The sequence below is a fragment of the Orcinus orca genome, chromosome 7 (assembly GCF_937001465.1).
Source record: "Orcinus orca chromosome 7, mOrcOrc1.1, whole genome shotgun sequence".
Classification (NCBI taxonomy): domain Eukaryota; kingdom Metazoa; phylum Chordata; class Mammalia; order Artiodactyla; family Delphinidae; genus Orcinus; species Orcinus orca.
The window spans coordinates 26,622,528-26,640,643 of NC_064565.1; the positions used below are offsets into that span (position 1 = coordinate 26,622,528).

Sequence of the window (18,116 nt, forward strand, 5' to 3'; positions counted from 1 at the left end):
GGCCTCTGCTCAGTAAGGTACTGTTTTGATTCCCACACATGGCCGATTCTACAGCTGCTAATAACAGCATTGGATTCGAACACTGAAGAAATAATGACTCTCAACAGTAACTTTTTAGTCTTTGAAATCCATCTGCTTTCTTACATGTTTAAATAAAATGATAAGTTTATTTTAGTACCTAAATTTCAGAAGTTAAAATGGCCTGAAATTCCTTGTTAACGAATCTGATAGGGACTTGTTTAGCAATGGCCAGTGCTGTGCTGTGGAAAAAATGTTTACTACTTTCAAATTAGAGTTTAGTTTTACCAGTTTTAAACTCCATGTACTGCAATGGATTCACAACTTAGCTTGGAGTTAGTAAATCTAACTATTCTTATAATGGTGAAGAGATCTAACTTCAGAGGGTTCCTAAGAAGGAAAAGCAAGATTCAGATTTTTAGGACTATGGAAAACAGTCTTCAGCACAGAAAGAAAGCTCAATTTGAAAACTTTCCTGGGTCATTAGCTCTACTGATAAAAATTTTAAAAATCGTATAGTACCTCTGACATTCTAAAACTGTTACGATTTGGATTTTTATGAGGATGGTATTAGTTATACTTTGGGTTGATTCTCTCTGTACTGATCTTGTTTACTGGTTAAGAGGTGCTGGTATTCCGTAGGTGATTCTCACATCAGGACTCATTAAAGATTATGATAAAAGTATTTTGAAGTGTACTAAATACAGGGCGCCCCTTATGTAGCACTGTGATGACACTAGAATGGCCCAGTTTTGAAGGTATAATTCTCACAGTCAAATGAGAAAAAGAATTTTCGTGGGTTTACACATGGAATAAAAACTTCATAATCTCCTTTGAGTCGGTCTGGAGTGCATCGAATATATGAATTTGAATATATTGAATTTGAATATATTCAAAATCATAGCCAAATATACTGATAGAAATTTTAGCAAGAACTAAAACCTGAGATTATTTATGGGGTGGCCCGCTAAATTTAAGGATTTCAAGTTAAAAACCAAATATTTCCTTATAAATTAAAGTTCTAGGAAACAATAGATGCTTACTTTGATTTATTTTGTTTTTCTCTCTGGCATGAAACCAGAACCAAGTCTGTTTTCACATCCTGTGATATATTTGCCAGTTTACTAGCCAGCGCTTATAAGCACATTTCCTTGTTAACACCAATATGAATTTTCCTTATACTGCAAAAATTCTTTCATTTTTTAAAACCTGTGTGTTAAGACAATTTAAAATCTGAAGTATTTATAAAATATTTTTAATGCTGAGAGTAGAACACTCTCATTGTTCTAAATACGTAAGCAAAATTATTTTCCCCAATATGGAAATAAGCTTTTTCCCTGAGACTGTAAGTAAAGTCTTACTGTAAAAATTTGGATAATACAGAGAATTATAATGAAAAATTAATGACACTGAAAAATGAATCACATTAATCTCACTACCCACTGGTGATCACTGTCAACATTTAACATCTAGTATATACAAATATATGTAAATTTTACAAAATAGGATTATATTACATAGTTTACTTTGTTCTTACTTTCCGCTCAATGTAATTATCTTTCTGCATTAGTAAATATAAGAGTGTATCATCTTTTCCCTGGGCTCATTGTATAGCTAATCCCCTTTAATGGATACTGAAATTGTACATTCATCCCACATTTTATAATTTTAAAATATTTTAAACTTTCAAACCTTGAAGTGAATGTTTTTAGGGAATTGGCAGACTGTAATCCATATAACAAGCACCTGGTTGGTACATTTTTAAACTCACCTTTTAAATATCTGGCTAATTAATAGAAACCATTCAAATTTATTCACATAATTTTTCATAATTGATACTTTATATCAATTCTATTAAATCAAGATGTTAACTTTTTTAAAGTTATAAAATTTCACTGAAAATATTTTATAGCCTACAGTAATTTTACATATTTAGAACTTTTCCTTAAAATCATACATTTTAATAAACTTTCATCATGATTTTGTGAGTGGTATATCCATATTTAAATGGAATTCAGCAAACAGACCACTGATTGGATTTTGCCTTAGTCTTTCTAAATTGAATAAGTCAGACATCTAGTCTTAAATTCATTGGGTTATCTATTTTTCAAGACATGAGTACTTTTTTTAGTATCTTAATCTTTGGGAAAAGAGCTAGATTTTTGCTGAATCATTTCCCCATTAAGTGACACTCTGTACGTTGCCTCTTTAGCCATCAGATGCATGAGTAGTGAGATTTGTCTGCTTAGTTGGACGGCTAGGTGTGTTGTATGTGGTGTGTTTTTGTCTTGATATTCTTTTGATAGGATCATGTTCCTTAACGTAGTGCATGCTGTCTCTGAAATAATCTTGCAGTCTCTTGTCTAGCTCTTTTTAAACCATCTTGCTTGTTTCCCTTTCATCACTGTTTCTTTTCTCACCCTTTCTCAAGCTGACTGAATCTTCTGATGAGGTAACAAAATAGCCTTTGTCCCTCATAGTTCCTTGTTCCTTCCCATCCCTCTTAACTTCATAAGGTCATTAAGACTAACCAACCACCTCTTTAGCAGTCTGGGTTTGGCATACCTTTCTTGCTGGTGTTTAGCATAACATGATTTCATATTTCCATTGCCAAAGCAATTATTTTTTTCCAAATTGATGGTATTGTGAAAGAAACATAGTGATCAGAGTTAAAATGAAAGCTCTAGTTGAATATGTATTTTATTCAATTATAATGAAAAAATAGATGCCTTTAATATTGAGAACTTCTCTTGTGGCCACTGCTACATTTCATGGACCTCTGTCACTTCCGCGTTACATTAGTCACCCACCCAGCAAACAAAACCAGTGTCCTCAGTTTTAATTTGACAAATGAACCTTAAAAAGAATTGAAAGAATTGGTAAAAAAATCATCTTTCCAGACTCTGGAGAGCAGCATTTCCTTACTGGACTGAGGACATCAGACTTGGACTTGGGTCATTGCTAGAAGAAATGTATAGAAACCAGAACAGCTCCATTGTCCCTCTTCATCAGATGTCTGAATATGGCCCTCACTTTCCAAAGCAGATTGCCTGGCAGTCATTATCTTCTGTCTGTGTCACCAGTTTATTTGTAATCTCTGGCTGCTCATGCAGTGTTTCAAGCTTCTTGCATTTTCTGTGTTGTGATTTTTGAGCAATCATAACATAACTGACTGCATTACTGAGTAATGTAGAACATTTTAATGTATTTATCATGCTTATTCAGCTGTCCTTCAAAATGATCTGAGTTTAGCATTCGGCCTGCTCTTGAACTAGCATGTGATTCTCTTCAAGGCTGCAGCCATGGCTCCGCCGGAGGAGGATCTGAAGAGGATGGTCCCCCCAGAAGAGAAGAGGCAGAACCTGGCGGCAGACTTCCCACCCGCTGCGGGCCGGGAGCTCATTTTGCGCACGACCGTGCCCCGCCCCGCTCCCTACTCCCGGGCTCTGCCTCAGCGCATGTACAGTGTCCTCACCAAAGAGGATTTCAGGCTTGCAGGTGCCTTTTCATCAGATACCTCCTTCTTCTAATCCTTCTAGAGTTCCCTCATTTGTGGCTTCACAGACAGTGCTAACCCCTTCTGTGGGAAGGAGGTTGTGCCAGTCAGAACCTGAGAGGCCATGAAGAGGACCTGTCCAGTTTGGTGATCAAGAATCATACCAGCATCTGAGAGACTTTCCACTGGGCTGTCTAGGGTCTTGTGGGGGCAGAGGAATGGGCTTCAGCTATTGAAAGATTTCTTTCCCAAAGAGATGGCCCTTGTTGTTTGGGGGATGGGGGGGACCAGAACAACAGCAGGAGGTCTGTGTACTCCCTCCAGCAGGATTGTGTTCATTTCTTCTTTTCCATGACTATCCCTTAGGCTATTGCCCTGCATTCATAGTCTCTGTAAACACCTATTATATTTATTAGTATCAAGTATGCAAAGTAGAGTACCAGTTAACTCAGATTTCTGGATATTTTGGTGGTAGCTTCTACTCCCAGAATCTGTTTTTAAAATACTAAATGACATTCTGTTTATTCAGTCACCTGGTGGCCATCTTTACTGTACTAATTGACTTTTGATGAGCATTTTGAATATTCTAGGAGAAAGCCTGGAATTTCACAGTCTATGTGTTTTTCCATGTAACTGTGACTTAAATGTATTCCTTCCGATAAAAAAACTATATATTAAATGTCACTGCAAATTAGTTTTATATCTCTCGTAAGGTTTGTTTCTCTGACTTGTTTTTTCTTTGGTTGCCCTGGAAGATATCACCCTGCAGATCATTGTTCTCTCTCTTGCTGTACAACATGCATTCCTTTTTTTGTGGTTGCTTGCAGTATTTAATGAAGCAGAGATGAGCACACGCTAAAAATATAGCCTCTGAACGTAGAGATTATCGTGCAGTTAGTATAATTTGGCATATGTGCTAATGTAATGAATAGAAGATTACTTCAGTGAACTATTTTGCTTTTGTATTATAGTTAAAATGAAGATAATTGATGGGGGATGTGTAGCACCCAGCATAAGGATAACAACAACATATTTCTAGTTATATGATGATCAAGATTTATCAAGTCTGTGTTGCTATATGGCCTCTGTTCAGTAATCTTAAATCTATTTTTAGGGCTAAAATTCCCACTTTAATCCAAAGTAAAAAATGATTATACTGAAGCATAGACCTTGCCTATGTAACTTTAAAGAATTAATAGAGCTCTGTAAACCCTATGTTATATTATTTTCATTAAAAAAATGTAAATATGTGTGTACATATATGTATATATATGCATATATATATATATATATATATATGTATGTATGTATGTATGTATGTAGTATAGGAGGCTCTAGCTGATTACCTCCTGGCCTTCACAGCACTCTTCTCTGAGATGCTGGATTTGACTGCTGCTGGTAAACCACACAGTGCAGCCCGAGGACTGAGCGCAGTACCAAGGAGAAACATACCTTTCAAGGACAGCGTTTGTCTGCTTTCTAATGAGGAAGTTAATAACAAAAAAACATTTTTCAAAGAGAGGTTGGACTTTAAAAAGGCGTGAATCTAATAAAAGGGAAGGTGTTGCTTTCTCTGGCTAATTTTCTCTTCTTTTCTCCCCTCCAGTGGGCATTTTGTTCTTATTTCAATTAGTTTTATGCTGTCTCAGATTTTCCTAAATATTTGCAGCCTGCTGAGTCTTGCAGGGATCTCAGGAACACTTTGTGCCTTTTTTAATGACATTATCCCATTTTACTTTTATTATAGTTAATGTGTTTGTTGATTTTAAGATATTTTAAAGTATCTACTTCGTATCAGGTACTGTACTAGGCAATTAAGGTAAAACAGAAACCGAACATACTCCCTCCTTTCAGTGACCTTCCCATCAGGTAGGGAAGACTGAGGTAACATTGCTATAAAACGGAGAGTGCAGTCAACTCGACGGTATGAACTAGAGGTCCAACGTTTATTTAGTAATTCATTCATTTGTTGGTAGTGGAGACTAATACATGCAGTAATAGTGAATAGAGGACTTCCCTGGTGGTGCAGTGGTTAAGAAGCCGCCTGCCAACGCAGGGGAAATGGGTTGGAGCCCTGGTCCGGGAAGATCCCACATGCTGCGGAGCAGCTAAGCCTGTGCACCACAGCTACTGAGCCTGCGCTCTACAGCCCGCATGCCGCAACTACTGAGCCCGTGTGCCTAGAGCCCATGCTCTGCAGCAAAGAGAAGCCACCGCAATGAGAAGCCCGCGCACCACAACAAAGTAGTCCCCGCTCGCCACAGCTAGAGAGCCCGCGCGCAGCAGCGAAGACTCAACACAGCCAAAAATAAATAAATAAATTTGTGTTTTTAAAAATAGTGAATATGAGGGGTTATGGGAGAGGTTTTTCAGTCAGGCTTTAGGGATCAGGGAAATCTTTCTAGAGGAGATGATTTCTAAGTAGGAGCTGAGGTGGGAAGTATGGAAAATTGCTTGCAAAGAAGAACTACAGTTATTTCCCCGTCCCTGTACGCTTGCCCTAATTGTGATTGTGCCGCTGCTCCCATGAAGTGGACTTTATCTTTCCAGCCCTTCATTCTGGACTTTGCCGTGTCTTTCTTTGGTCAATGGGGTGTTAGCAAGCGTGACACAGGCAGAGACTTGAAAAGTATTTGCACGTTGAGGTTTGCCTTCTCTTCCTCCTGGGAACTGTGAGACATGCAAAGAAGCCTGCAGAAGGAAGAGAGAGTTGGCGTGGTCTTTTATGCTGCAAAAATGAACTGATACAGGAGGGCGTAGGAAGATTGTTACGGGTAGAGAACACAGAATGTGCAGAAAACTCAGGAGCAAAGGAAAATGTATCTTTGGAGAATAGCCAGCATTTCAGTTTGGCTGGGTGAGGTACCCAGAGTAGAAAGACGCAAGATGTGAAGATGGTGAGGTCACTGAGGTGAGATGAGGAAGTTCTGGGTAAACCACAGCAAGAAGTTAGGGCCGTGTCTTTGGGGCACTGGTGAGTCAAGAGTTTGAAGCAAGGGAGTGACGTGGTGGGTTTTAGACCCACCTCTCTAAATGGATTGGAGAGGCTAAGAAGTATTTACACGTCCTAGATCTGGTACTAAATTGGAAAGTAGCAATTATATCATCAGTGGCTTTTTCCCCCTCCTTTGTGCTTTGTAACATGTTGCAGAGAGCCTGACAAGTGCTTGTGGAACCAACAGGAAGTGTCCTCACGTGGGCCCTCCCACTTTATGTGTCCCTATACCACCATAGTAATCCAGATTTTTCTTCAGGATGGGATTTTTAAAACTCTCTAAGCATTTATTTTTATATTCCATTCATTAGTTCAGCAGACGTTTATTGAGTGCCAGCTATGTGCCAGGTACTGTCCTAGGCGATGGGGATACAGCAGTGAACAGGACAGGTAAAAGGCCCTCAATGGCGTTTACATCAAGGGATAAGTATGATCAAATTACCTGAGTGGGGGGATAGTGGTTTATGGACAGGTGATAAAGGAAGGCCTGTGAAGCAGTGACATTGAACAGAAACCTGAATGAAGTGAGGGAGTTGGCCTTGTGGGCGCCTGGGAGATGACCCCAGACGGGATAGAAAAAGGCAGAGGTATGAGTAAACGTGGTATGTCAGAGGCGCCGAGAAAAGGCCAGAGTGGCCAGGGAGCAGAGTAGGGGAGGGAAAAGGATGAAGAAATGAAAGTTGGGCAAAGGTGCAAAGACCAGATCACACTGAACATTAGGAGTTGGGATTTGTTTTCTTGATTGAAAGGGAAAGCCAGTGGAGAATTTTGAAGGGGGCGGGCGGGTGGGGCATGATGTCATGATCTGACATTTGGAAACTCTTCACTCTGGCTGCTGTGTGGAGAATACACTGCAGAGGCAGGGGTGCAAGCAGTGAAACTAGGAGTGTTGATGGTTTGCACTGGAGTGGTAGCAGCGGAGGGGGTAAAAGGTGATCAGATTTGGTACACGTTTTGGAAGCAGAATACACAGAATATGCTGACGGAATTACTGAGGGTATGAGAAAGAGTCAAGGGTGAGCTGGAAGTTTGGGGCCTGAGTAACCGAGTGATGCTGTCACATACTGAGATGGGGAAGGCTGAGGGGAGAGCAGGTTTGCGGGGAGGATGCGAATAAAGATTTGGAGTTAGGACTTGCTAACTCTGAGCTAACAATTAGATCTACCTGGGGGAGCCAGCGTCTGGGGTGGCCGCAGTGGCTCCCTGCCTCCTCCCTCCTGGGATTCACACCCTTGTGTAGTCTCCACCCCAAAATTGTACCAGAGCTGGGCTTTGTGGTGAGAAGAACACGGAAAAAGTGTTGGTGTGTCACTCCCAAGATTAGGTTAGGAAAGACATGCGTCTCAGAGTGGCTTTCTCTCTCGGATCACTCACTCTGGGGGAAGTCGACTGCCAGGTTGCAAACAACCCTAGGGAGAGGCCCACATCCTGAGGAATGGGGGCTCCTGCCAGAAGCCATGTGAGCTTGGAAGTGGATTCTCCCCAGTCTCAGAAGACTGCAGCCTCCTGAGGGACCTTGCACCAGAACTGCCAGGCTAAGCTGCTCGTGGTTTGCCGACCCTCAGAAACCGTGAGAGAATGTTATTTTAAGCTTCTGAATTTGGGGGCCATTTTATACAGCAATAGATAATTAATACAGTTAGAAGTGATTGTGTAAGTTTGGAGTTTAAGGAAAAGGTTAGGGCTTGTGCTATAAATTGGGAAATTCAGATACAGTACTTAAGCCATAGGACAGTATGAGACCACTCAGAAGTGAACACAATGCAAAGAGATGGTCTGGGGATTGAACCAGATATCAGGAAGAGGAGGAGGACGGCCAGAGGACACAGGGAAGGAGTAACCACTGATGTAGAAGGAAAGCCAGAAGTGTGATGTTCTAGAAGCCAAGGAAAAAAAAAATTGAAGGAGGGAGTTGATCAACTGGGTCAAATGCCATTGAGACACTGAGTAAGATGCGGCCTAAGCACTGACTGGTGCGTACCTGTACTTGCAGAGTAACAAATGCAATCAGAGAGGTAATACAGTTCTTACTGGGAAAGAACAGAGGTGACCACCGGGTGGGAAGATTCGTGTCCCCGCCAACCAGTGCTGCACTTAACACTTCCTCCCTATACCAGATGGGGTTTTGGTTGCTGTGTACTCCTCCTTGCCAGGAACTGAAGGACTACTCAGCTGGGTGAGTAGGGGGTGGGTGCAGGAGGGTAAGATGAGGGAGAGGGCAAGAGCATGAAGCCAGTTCAGTCTGTTTCAAGCCAACTGTAACCCGCTCTTGCTGCCTGCGCATTTCTTCTGGGCATGCAGGGTCATGGATAGGACTTGGCATTCAGCAAACAGTGAACGAATGAATGCATCTCAGTGGCAAAACTTGTCTTTGAATCTTCTCAACTCAATTTCTTTGTCACTGGGCACCATAAAACCAGAGTGTCGCAGGATATTAGCTCCTGAAAGCCAAAGGCTGCTGCCAGCATTTCTCTAGCTCTGAGAAGTGGAGCTTGGCATCAGCCTGTGAAAGTGGGCTGGCCTAATTCTTGAAATACAAAATAAAGCTAGTTCATATTAACACAACTTCTTTGCCAGCAGTTTTTCCCCTGGGAGCTTGTGATGTCTGACTGGTGGTCGTGGATAAATTGCCCCATGAAGGCTGGCCTACTGCAGGGATCATTTCTGGGCTGAGCTTACCTGCCAAGGAGGGCAGCCGGACCGAAGGCCCCTGCTTGGCCCCTACCTGGAGAGGACAGGAACGTGGCTCAGTCTCTGATTGGGTCTCTGGGGACGCGCCCCTCTCGTCCCCTCCCCGAGGCCAACCTCGGCAGTTCCTGGCAGAGATCTTAATGTCGCCTCAGAGGCACATTTCCCTCTGCTGCTTTGTGGCTGAGTGAGCCTCTCAAAGGAAGGTACATATCTGCCCTATCAGGTTGAAAAAAAAAAAAAGCTGGATTTTTTTTTTCATGCAAAACCATGATAGAATGTTTATTTTTTGTTTAAGTTTGCAGGTTTGTCTCCATCTTTGTCCCAGAATAAGGTAGACGAATGGCCTGTGAGGGAGCCATGTGCAGGCTGGGCCGGCTGGTGCTGCAGATGCTGTTAGCTGGGTTCAAAGCTGGTGAGTTGACCGTCTATAGTACTGAGCAGGCCTGTGATAAAAAGTATTTCCCAGGAGAGAAAAAGAGAATTCGTCACTATTAGTTTCCTAAGGCTGCGGTAACAAAGTATCACAACCTGGGTGGCATAAAAATGGCAGAAATTTATTGTCTCACAGTTCTGGAGGCTCCAAGTTGGAAATCAAGGTGTTGGCAGGACAGTGCTCCCCCTGAAGTGTGTAGGGAAGGAGCCTGCCTTGCCTGTTTCTAGCTGCCGGTGGTTGCTGGCATCCTTGTTCCTTGGCTTCCAGCTGCAGCGCTTCTGTCTCTGCCTCTGTCATCACATGGCAGAGTGTCCCTCCACCCCACCGTTGAGTCTGTGTCTGTTTTTTTGGACACCAGCCATCCTGCTCCAGTATGACCTCATCTGAACTAGTTACATCTGCAGTGACCTTATTTCCAAACAAGGTCACGGTCTGAAGTACTGGGGTTAGGACTTCAACATATCTTACTTTTATGGACGGGCGCTGGGGTCACAGTTCAACCCCTAAAAGCGTCGTTCAAAAGACATCCAGATGGATATGTGCCCCTCTAGTTGCTGGTAGGCCCTGGGCCTGATGGCAGAAGCACAGACCTGGCTTAGGAGAGATCAAATCCCAGCTTTTATCAGCCACAAGACGCCAAACCTCTTCCTCTGCAAGATGGGGTGTTACAAAAACTAAACAAGATAATATCTGAAAAGTGCCTAGCATGCTCCAGGTACTTAGCTGTACTAAGTGGCCCAGCTGTGGACGAATGACCGCTTAGCTGTTGGCTACAAGCTCTGGTTTTCACGTGACGACACGTCCAGCAGCCGGTGTTCAAAGAGATGATGCAACGAGAGAGGGACTTCGAAATCTCCTACCCTCTCATCAAACGAGTGGTTTTCTTTTGATTCCTTTCCCCCTCCTTGGCACCCGGCTCCATGGAGGAAGTTACAGTTAAAGGCTGAGTAGACTTTATCGAGGCGGAGGGCTGGGGCAGGAACCTGGGAAGAGTCCTGGCTCGTTCCAGGCTGCAGGCTTATCTGCAGAGGCCCCCAGCCCCGATGCCAGTGTGGCCAGAGCAGAGAGGGAAGCGGCGGCCGGTTCAGCACCTCACATGCCCCTTTGGGGAGTTTGGAGCTTGTTGAGTGAGAACAAAGAAGCTCTGGAAGGTTTTCAGTAGAGGAACAGAGGTGTGAGACGAGACTCACCCATCAGGAGCTAGAGTGGTCGCCATGGTGATCCCAGCACGAGATGGCAGTGGCCTTGACCACGGCAGTAGTGAGGGGGTGAGAGATTCAGCAAGCGACACTGGCAGGACTTGGAGAAGCCGGGGTGGTGGGCAGTGAAAGCCGGGGTGAGTCTGGACGCCCTGCTCTGACCCCTGAGGGGCAGTGGCTCTGCTGGGAGAGGGACCCGTGGCTCGTAACCAGCCACCTGGCGGCACGACAGCCTCCAGCGAGGGTACCCAGCTGGGCGCTCCAGTGCGACCTGCACCCTGTCTGTCGCCTGACAGGATGGGCTGCAGTCTCGCGAGGGAGCCCAGTGCTCCCAGCGTCAGGGAGCCCCAGTCTTATCGCTGGCTGATAATGGGGGAGGGAGTGTGCACTGCGCGACTTACCTTTCCTTGAGCGGCCTCCGCTACAAACACTTGTCAGGACGCTGACCTGGGCTCCCTCCGTAGTCACATGATGTGACACACTGATGTGTCAATGTGGATCAGAACTTTCCTCAGGTTCTTCAGCCATTTGACAGTTTGAGTAAATAATGACTTGTCAGTGCTATTTATTCACATTCCTCTTTCTCAGCCCTGTTTTTGGCCCAGAACACTCTTTATTTTTGTCCGTGTTACATAATGAGGGAACGGCATTCTTAGTAACCCACTGTCACTCCTGTGTTATCTTGCCTACATGAAAAAAGGAAATATTTTTAGAGTGTGAATTTCCCAAACGTCCTCTACTGTTTCTGGGGCTGAAGGCATAACGTCATGGCGGGAGGGTGGCATGGGGAGAGGGCCCAGTCGTCTCCTGTTTGGCCGGGGCTGACCCTGGGCCTCAGGAGCTGGCTGGACATCCTGTCTGCCCCATCCTGTCCCGGCTAAGTGGCGGAGGCTCCTCCCTGCCCAGGGTTTTACGTGTTCAGCAGCGGATTCAGGAGCCTCGGAATAATCTTAATTGATATTCTTCATTCCTATTGTTTCAGGATATTCAAAAGAGTGGTCGGGGGGGGGGAATGACCACAAGCAGTGAACCCCTCTTCTTAAGCACACAAGTGACAGGCTCATCCCCTATGTGGGGGGTGCCTGTCAAACCGGGGAGGCGAAAGTGCCTTGCATAAGTTTGAAAGGCTCCTTCCTGGCCGGCCATCTGGAGGCTTCCCTGAAATGGGTGTGACGGGGCCAGTGAAGTCCCAACAGGATGGGCTCGGCTGAGCCAAAGAACGTCTATAAAAGCAAATCTGGGGCTGCCCTGGGGGCGCAGTGGTTAAGAATCCGCCTGCCAATGCAGGGGACCGGCGTTCGAGCCCTGGTCCGGGAAGATCCCACATGCCGCGGGGCAACTAAGCCCGTGCGCCACAGCTACTGAGCCTGCGCTCTAGAGCCTGAGAGCCACAACTACTGAGCCCACGAGCCACAACTACTGAAGCCCGTGCGCCTAGAGCCCATGCTCTGCAACAAGAGAAGCCACTGCAATGAGAACCCCTCGCACTGCAACGAAGATTAGCCCCCGCTCGCCGCAACTAGAGAAGAGCCTGCACGCAGCAATGAAGACCCAACACAGCCCAAAACAAAAAAGTTTGTCCAAAGAGCCTGGGCGTTTCAGGTCTTGCCAATCTGGCTGGAGAGCCAGACATGTTTCCTTCCTGTGTTTATGGGATTCCCCAACAGCGTCCTGGTTGAAAACCACTTCTGGAAGCTGGTGCACCACCACCTGTGGGGAAAGGTGACCCACCTCTAGGCTGGGAGGAGTCGAGACAGACCTCCCTGGGCTGTAATGGGAACAGTTGACCCAGTAAGTCCTGTGGGAGAGTCAGGAGACAGGGGACCCTCACCACTGAGAAGTCATCTGAAACCTTTGCAAATGGCCTCATTATACATGATCTTAGGGCAGATCATCTCCCACAGTTAAATAAACTACTCCAGAGTTTCTCAAACATGAACAATGTACGGTGCCTCTTAAAGGACGAGCTTCTTGCAGACCCTGGCATTGCCTTTGGCTCACTTAGCAGCACTGTGATAGTAATCTCAACTGGGGACGTAGGCACCCCAATCTTCAGAGGAGCCAGAATAGCTGGTAGTCATCGCTTAGATTATCACTGAAATGAAAAAACACTTTTAAAAGGATCAGAGAACTCAGACCCCAGAGACTACATTCTCAGACCCTGTGGTGGGAGAAAGGCCTGTGCAACCTGTGGGACATGGCAGAGAGCTGCTTCCAGGTGGAAACACAGCACATTAGCTTAATACTCACAGTCCTGTGAAAAATGAGCAACACCCAGCTGAAACTACACATCCTCTCCAAGGGTTTACTGCACACAAGATGTTCCTGGCCTGAAGAAGTATACTTAGGCCCATGGGCGCAGGTGTTCTCCTAGCCCTCCTCCCACCTCTGTGGAGAGGACAGTTCTAGGTCTGTCTATGACCATCGTACGTACTCGCAGGGTTAGTGATGGGAGGAGCTGTGCAGGGTGGAAGCAGCTAGTCTGAGAGCTGAAGGGCCTGGCCAGATGCACGGGAAGGTCAAAGGTTCAGTCCACATGCATGTCTCGGGTGCAGCTTGAGGTAGCCATGACGTGTGGTCACTAGGCTGATGCACGGATTTGAATCATTCCTGGAAATAAGAAGGCTAGTGGGTGACTCTAGCTGACCACCCAGCATCTGCCTCTCCATGTTCACGTAGGTTCCATGAGAAAAACTGGCTCTGTAAAGAAAGCAAGCTAGAGGGGGAAGAGATTTAGTAAAAGGGTGACTGGATGTTTGTGTCCCCCTGGAATTCATATGTTGAAATCCTAATCCCCAGTGTGATGGTATTAGGAGTTGGGGTCCTTTGGAAGGTGATTAGGTCATGAGGGTGGAACCCTAACAAATGGGATTAGTATTCTTATAAAAGAGACCCCAGAGAGCTCTCCCCCTCTTCCTGCCGTATAAGGACACAGTGAAAAGTCAGCAGCTGGTGTCCCAAAAGAGGGCCTTCACTAGAACTTGGCCATGGTGGCACCATGATCTCAGATTTCCAGCCTCCAGAACCGTGAGAGATAGATTTCTCTTGTTGATAAGCCACCCAGTTTAGGTATTTTGTTATAGCAGCTTGAGCTAAGACAGGCTGGCTTTAAATTAAAGAGTGGTTTTCAAATTTTTGGTTGGTTAGTGATGTAATTAAACACAATGAATATAATACAGCATTAGTGGCAGAACTTTATAAATGACTTCAGGCTTATATTTACAACATCATTAAAGGTCACATATTTTTCAATTTCATACGGAAAAGTATTGGTTAGAGGGATGCAGTTGGGTTCTTTTGGTTGTAAGCAATAAAGACCAGAAGTAAGGATTCATGGGGAGCAGTGAGGGTCATGAAATGAAACTGAGCCATCATAGGCCTGACCACATGGAGTCTAGAGTCTGGGGTTTCGGATTTGGGTCAGCTCTAGAGAATCTTTGCAGCAGGAATTCCTGGCTTCTCACCCTAGTGTATGACCGTGAATGTGACTTGGCTCCGAGTAACTGTCTTTCTGTCCCTGTACGAGCTGGCTTCCTCCTCTTGTCCAGTTTGATTCCTCTGGACTTTCCGCTTGCTCAGGGTCCATGGCAAGTTCTCCACCTTCTACATCACCACTTTTCAATACCACCTTCTGTTGATAACTAGCTCGGTCTTTCACTTTTCTAGTTCCATAGAGAAGCATCCAATCAGCCCACTTCACCTTTTCATCCAGCCTGTTAGGCATAATTTGTGGGCCAGCCTTGGGTTGTCCCTTCAGCTGTGGTGAGAAATGTTCATGGATATCACATGCTTACTGCCCCCTTAGGAGGGTCATGAACCAGAAAGAATCCTTTAGAAGATGGTGTGGCTGTAACTCCAGCATGGTTGGGTTTATGATTTTAGTTATTCCTGAAGGTTTCTATTTAACTTTTTTTTTTTTTGAAACTTAGAAAGTTGCAAGGATAGTACAAAGAAATTCTGTAAATCCTTTACGCAGATTCACCCATTGTAAATATTTTGCCATTTTGGTTTTCTAGGCCAAGTTATCTGTGTTAGATAGAAATTACGAATCCCCCATCCCCCTTCTGCCCACCTTAACGTTTCCTCCCCACCACGTTCTGATGGAGAGAAATGACCAAAGCTATGTGTGGTCGATTCTCAGGAAAGAACTTGTCAGAACAGTCACTGAGCTGATTTAGGAAATACATTTTCAAATTTGAATCCTCCTTATTAGATGCTGTAGTGATCTAGTGATATTTTTATTATGTATGACAAAATCAGTGCAATTAAAGTTTAAGGAAAGATAAAGAAAATGGCATCCTAGATACTCTGAAAAACCATACCCATAGCAACTGAAATTCTGGATAAATATTAAATGTCTTTTAAAATGCATACTATGCAGATTTTAGTATATGTGTTGCCGAAGCGAGCACATATGCAGATTTTAATTTTTAAAAAAGATACAATTTACAATAGCAAAAAACATTATTTACCTAGTGATAAATATGGCAAAAGATATGCAAGCTTTTTAAAGGAGAAAATAAATTAGGAGGTCTTGCTATATGAGATAGTAAGACGCCATAATGTTAAAGTAATTAAAAGAGTATGCTATTGACTCAAAGTAGTTCAACAGAACAGACAGAAACCCAGAAGTAGACCCAGACATATAAGGACACTTAAGTTCTGATAGAGACAGTAAGGCAGATCAGTGGGGAAATGATGGGATATTCAATAAACAGTGCTTGGACAAGAGGTCATCCTTGTATCTCAAGAGGGAAAAATAAATGAAATTGGACCCATATATTACTCCATACTCAAAAATCAATTCCTGGCAGATTAAAGACTGTTATGTAAAAGGAAAACATATAAAATGTTTAGAATACTATGTGGGAAAGTAGCTTTAAATTTTTAGAGTAGGGGGGTCTTCTTAAATAAAACACAAAGAATATGACCCATAAAGGAAAAGACTGATAAATTTGGCTGCATTAATATTAATAAGGGAACTTCTGTTCAACAAACACCATAAAGAATGAGAGACAAACTACAGACTGGAAAAAGAGATTTGTCACAGTGAGATACCATTTCACACATACCAGATGGGCACAAATTTTAAAGTTAGATGATACTCAGGTGTTGACAAGGATTTCCAGCAACAGACACTCTTACCTATTGCTGGCAAGAGTGTAAGTTGGTACAACTTCGGAAGATAGTTTTGCATTCCCTAATAAAATCTGAACAAGTACATACCCTACAGCCCAGTAATCTGTTCCTGGGTGTGTGCTGCAGGGAGTGGTTCTCAAAGTGTGGTCCCCAGAACAGCAACATCAGTATCTCCTGGGAACTTGTAGAGATGCACATTCTCCAGCCACCCAGACCTGCTGAGCCAGAAACTGCGGCTGGGGACAGTGGTTCTGTTTGTGGGGAAGGGAAGGAGATAACGGGAAGAGCGTACAGGCGTTAAAGGTACTGGGGATAGCCTATTTTTAAGCTAGGTGGTGAGTTCACTGCTGTTCACTATTTTAAAAAATAGTATACTCAGTGGGAACTGAAAGTTTCAGTCACGTGAGATGTAGGACTGCGTGACTGAGAGGTAAATGAAATGACGAGCAAGCCTGCCCAACCTGCCGGCCAGTTCTGGGGGTCTGGCTGTCAGATCCAAACTTGTCTGGTCCATGAGGCAGTTTGATGCCAGTTTTTGGTGGCTTAGGTATCTACCCTGGCTTAAATGTGGATGGGGACAATTCTGGATCTTATGACGGTGGAACTTCAAAGGGATTAGTAGGGAGGATTAGGAAATGCGGACACCTGCCTTTAGCCTCTCCACTCCAGGAGTCAGGGCTGTCTGCCATTTTGCCACCTGACCTCACCCTCCCCTCTGTGTCTCCTCTTCTGTCACACAGGATGAGACCTACGGCTAAAGGCCATATGGCAATGTCTTATATGTACCTTTTTATACGTATCATACAATAAAAAAAAGGTTTTGGTTCTGAACAGTAATTTTTTAAATCTCTTAGTTCATTTACATGGACATGTCTCATTTTTTAAAATTAGTTTTTATTGGAGTATAGTTGCTTTACAATGTTGTGTTTCTTGCTGTACAGCAAAGTGAATCAGTCATATGTATACATATATCCACTCTTTTTTAGATTTACTTCCCATTTAGATCACCACAGAGCATTGAGTAGGTTTCCCTATGCTGCTATACAGTAGGTTCTCATTAGTTATCTGTTTTATACATAGCAGTGTATATATGTCAATCCCAATCTCCCAATTCATCCCAACCCCCCTTGGTAATCATACATTTATTCTCTACAGCTGTGACTCTATTTCTGCTTTGCAAATAAGTTCAGCTCTACCATTTTTCTAGATTCCACATATAAGCGATATTATATATTTTTCTCTCTTTCTGACTTACTTCACTCTGTATGACATTCTCTAGGTCCATCCACGTCTCTGCAAATGGCACTATTTCGTTCCTCTTTGTGGCTGAGTAATATTCAGTAAATGCTGGAGAGGGTGTGGAGAAAAGGGAACCCTCCTGCACTGTTGGTGGGAATGTAAATTGGTACAGCCACTATGGAGAACAGTCTGGAGGTTCCTTAAAAAACTAAAAGCAGGACTTCCCTGCTGGCGCAGTGGTTAAGAATCCACCTGCCAATGCAGGGGACATGGGTTCGATCCCTGGGCCAGGAAGATCCCACATGCTATGGAGCAGCTAAGCCTGTGGCCCACAACTACTGAGCCTGCGCTCTAGAGCCTGTGAGCCACAACTACTGAAGTCTGCCCACCTAGAGCCCATGCTCCGCAACAAGAGAAGCCACTGCTATGAGAAGCCCGCACACCTCAATGAAGAGTAGCCCCTGCTCACTGCAACTAGAGAAAGCCCGCACGCAAGGAAGACCCAACACAGCCTTTGGGTCTTTTTATAAATTAAATTTATATTAAAAAAAACCCTAAAAGCAGAATTACCATATGACCCAGCAATCCCACTCCTAGGCATATATCCAGAGAAAACCATGATTTGAAAGGATGCATGCACCCCGATGTTCATTGCAGCACTATTTACAATAGCCAGGACATGGAAGCAACCTAAATGTCCAGCGACAGGAATAGTTAAACAGGATGCAGCACACATGGACATGTCTCATTTACATGAGACATTTAGAAAGGTCATCTATCTTTACCCCAAAAAACTCTTGTAACAAATATTTCCCTGAAATAATGAGAGATGGTCAGTAGGTCATTCAGCCACATGACAGAGCAATAAGACTCACCTATAGGCCTATAGGAATGTCTTCCAGGCAG

General features: G+C 44.0%; 1 protein-coding gene across 13 annotated transcripts in view; it reads left to right on the forward strand.

Annotated features, from left to right (window-relative positions):
* RAB3GAP1 (RAB3 GTPase activating protein catalytic subunit 1) overlaps positions 1 to 18,116 on the forward strand; it is a 166,944-nt gene that overhangs the window by 120,027 nt on the left and 28,801 nt on the right. For 6 of the 13 annotated variants that reach the window (XR_007478551.1, XR_007478552.1, XR_007478553.1 and 3 more), the window contains exon 24: positions 9,496 to 9,612. The exons of 3 other annotated variants lie outside the window; for them this stretch is intronic. Coding sequence is in view for 5 of the 10 variants with exons in the window: in XM_049712667.1 (XP_049568624.1) it covers positions 9,496 to 9,597 (102 nt within the window). In the remaining 5 variants the exon portion in view is untranslated. Of the gene's footprint in view, positions 1 to 2,449; positions 2,471 to 3,311; positions 4,209 to 9,495; positions 9,613 to 18,116 lie in introns of those variants that run through there. 4 more of the 13 variants (XM_049712666.1, XM_049712665.1, XM_049712669.1 and 1 more) reach the window with 2 other exon arrangements.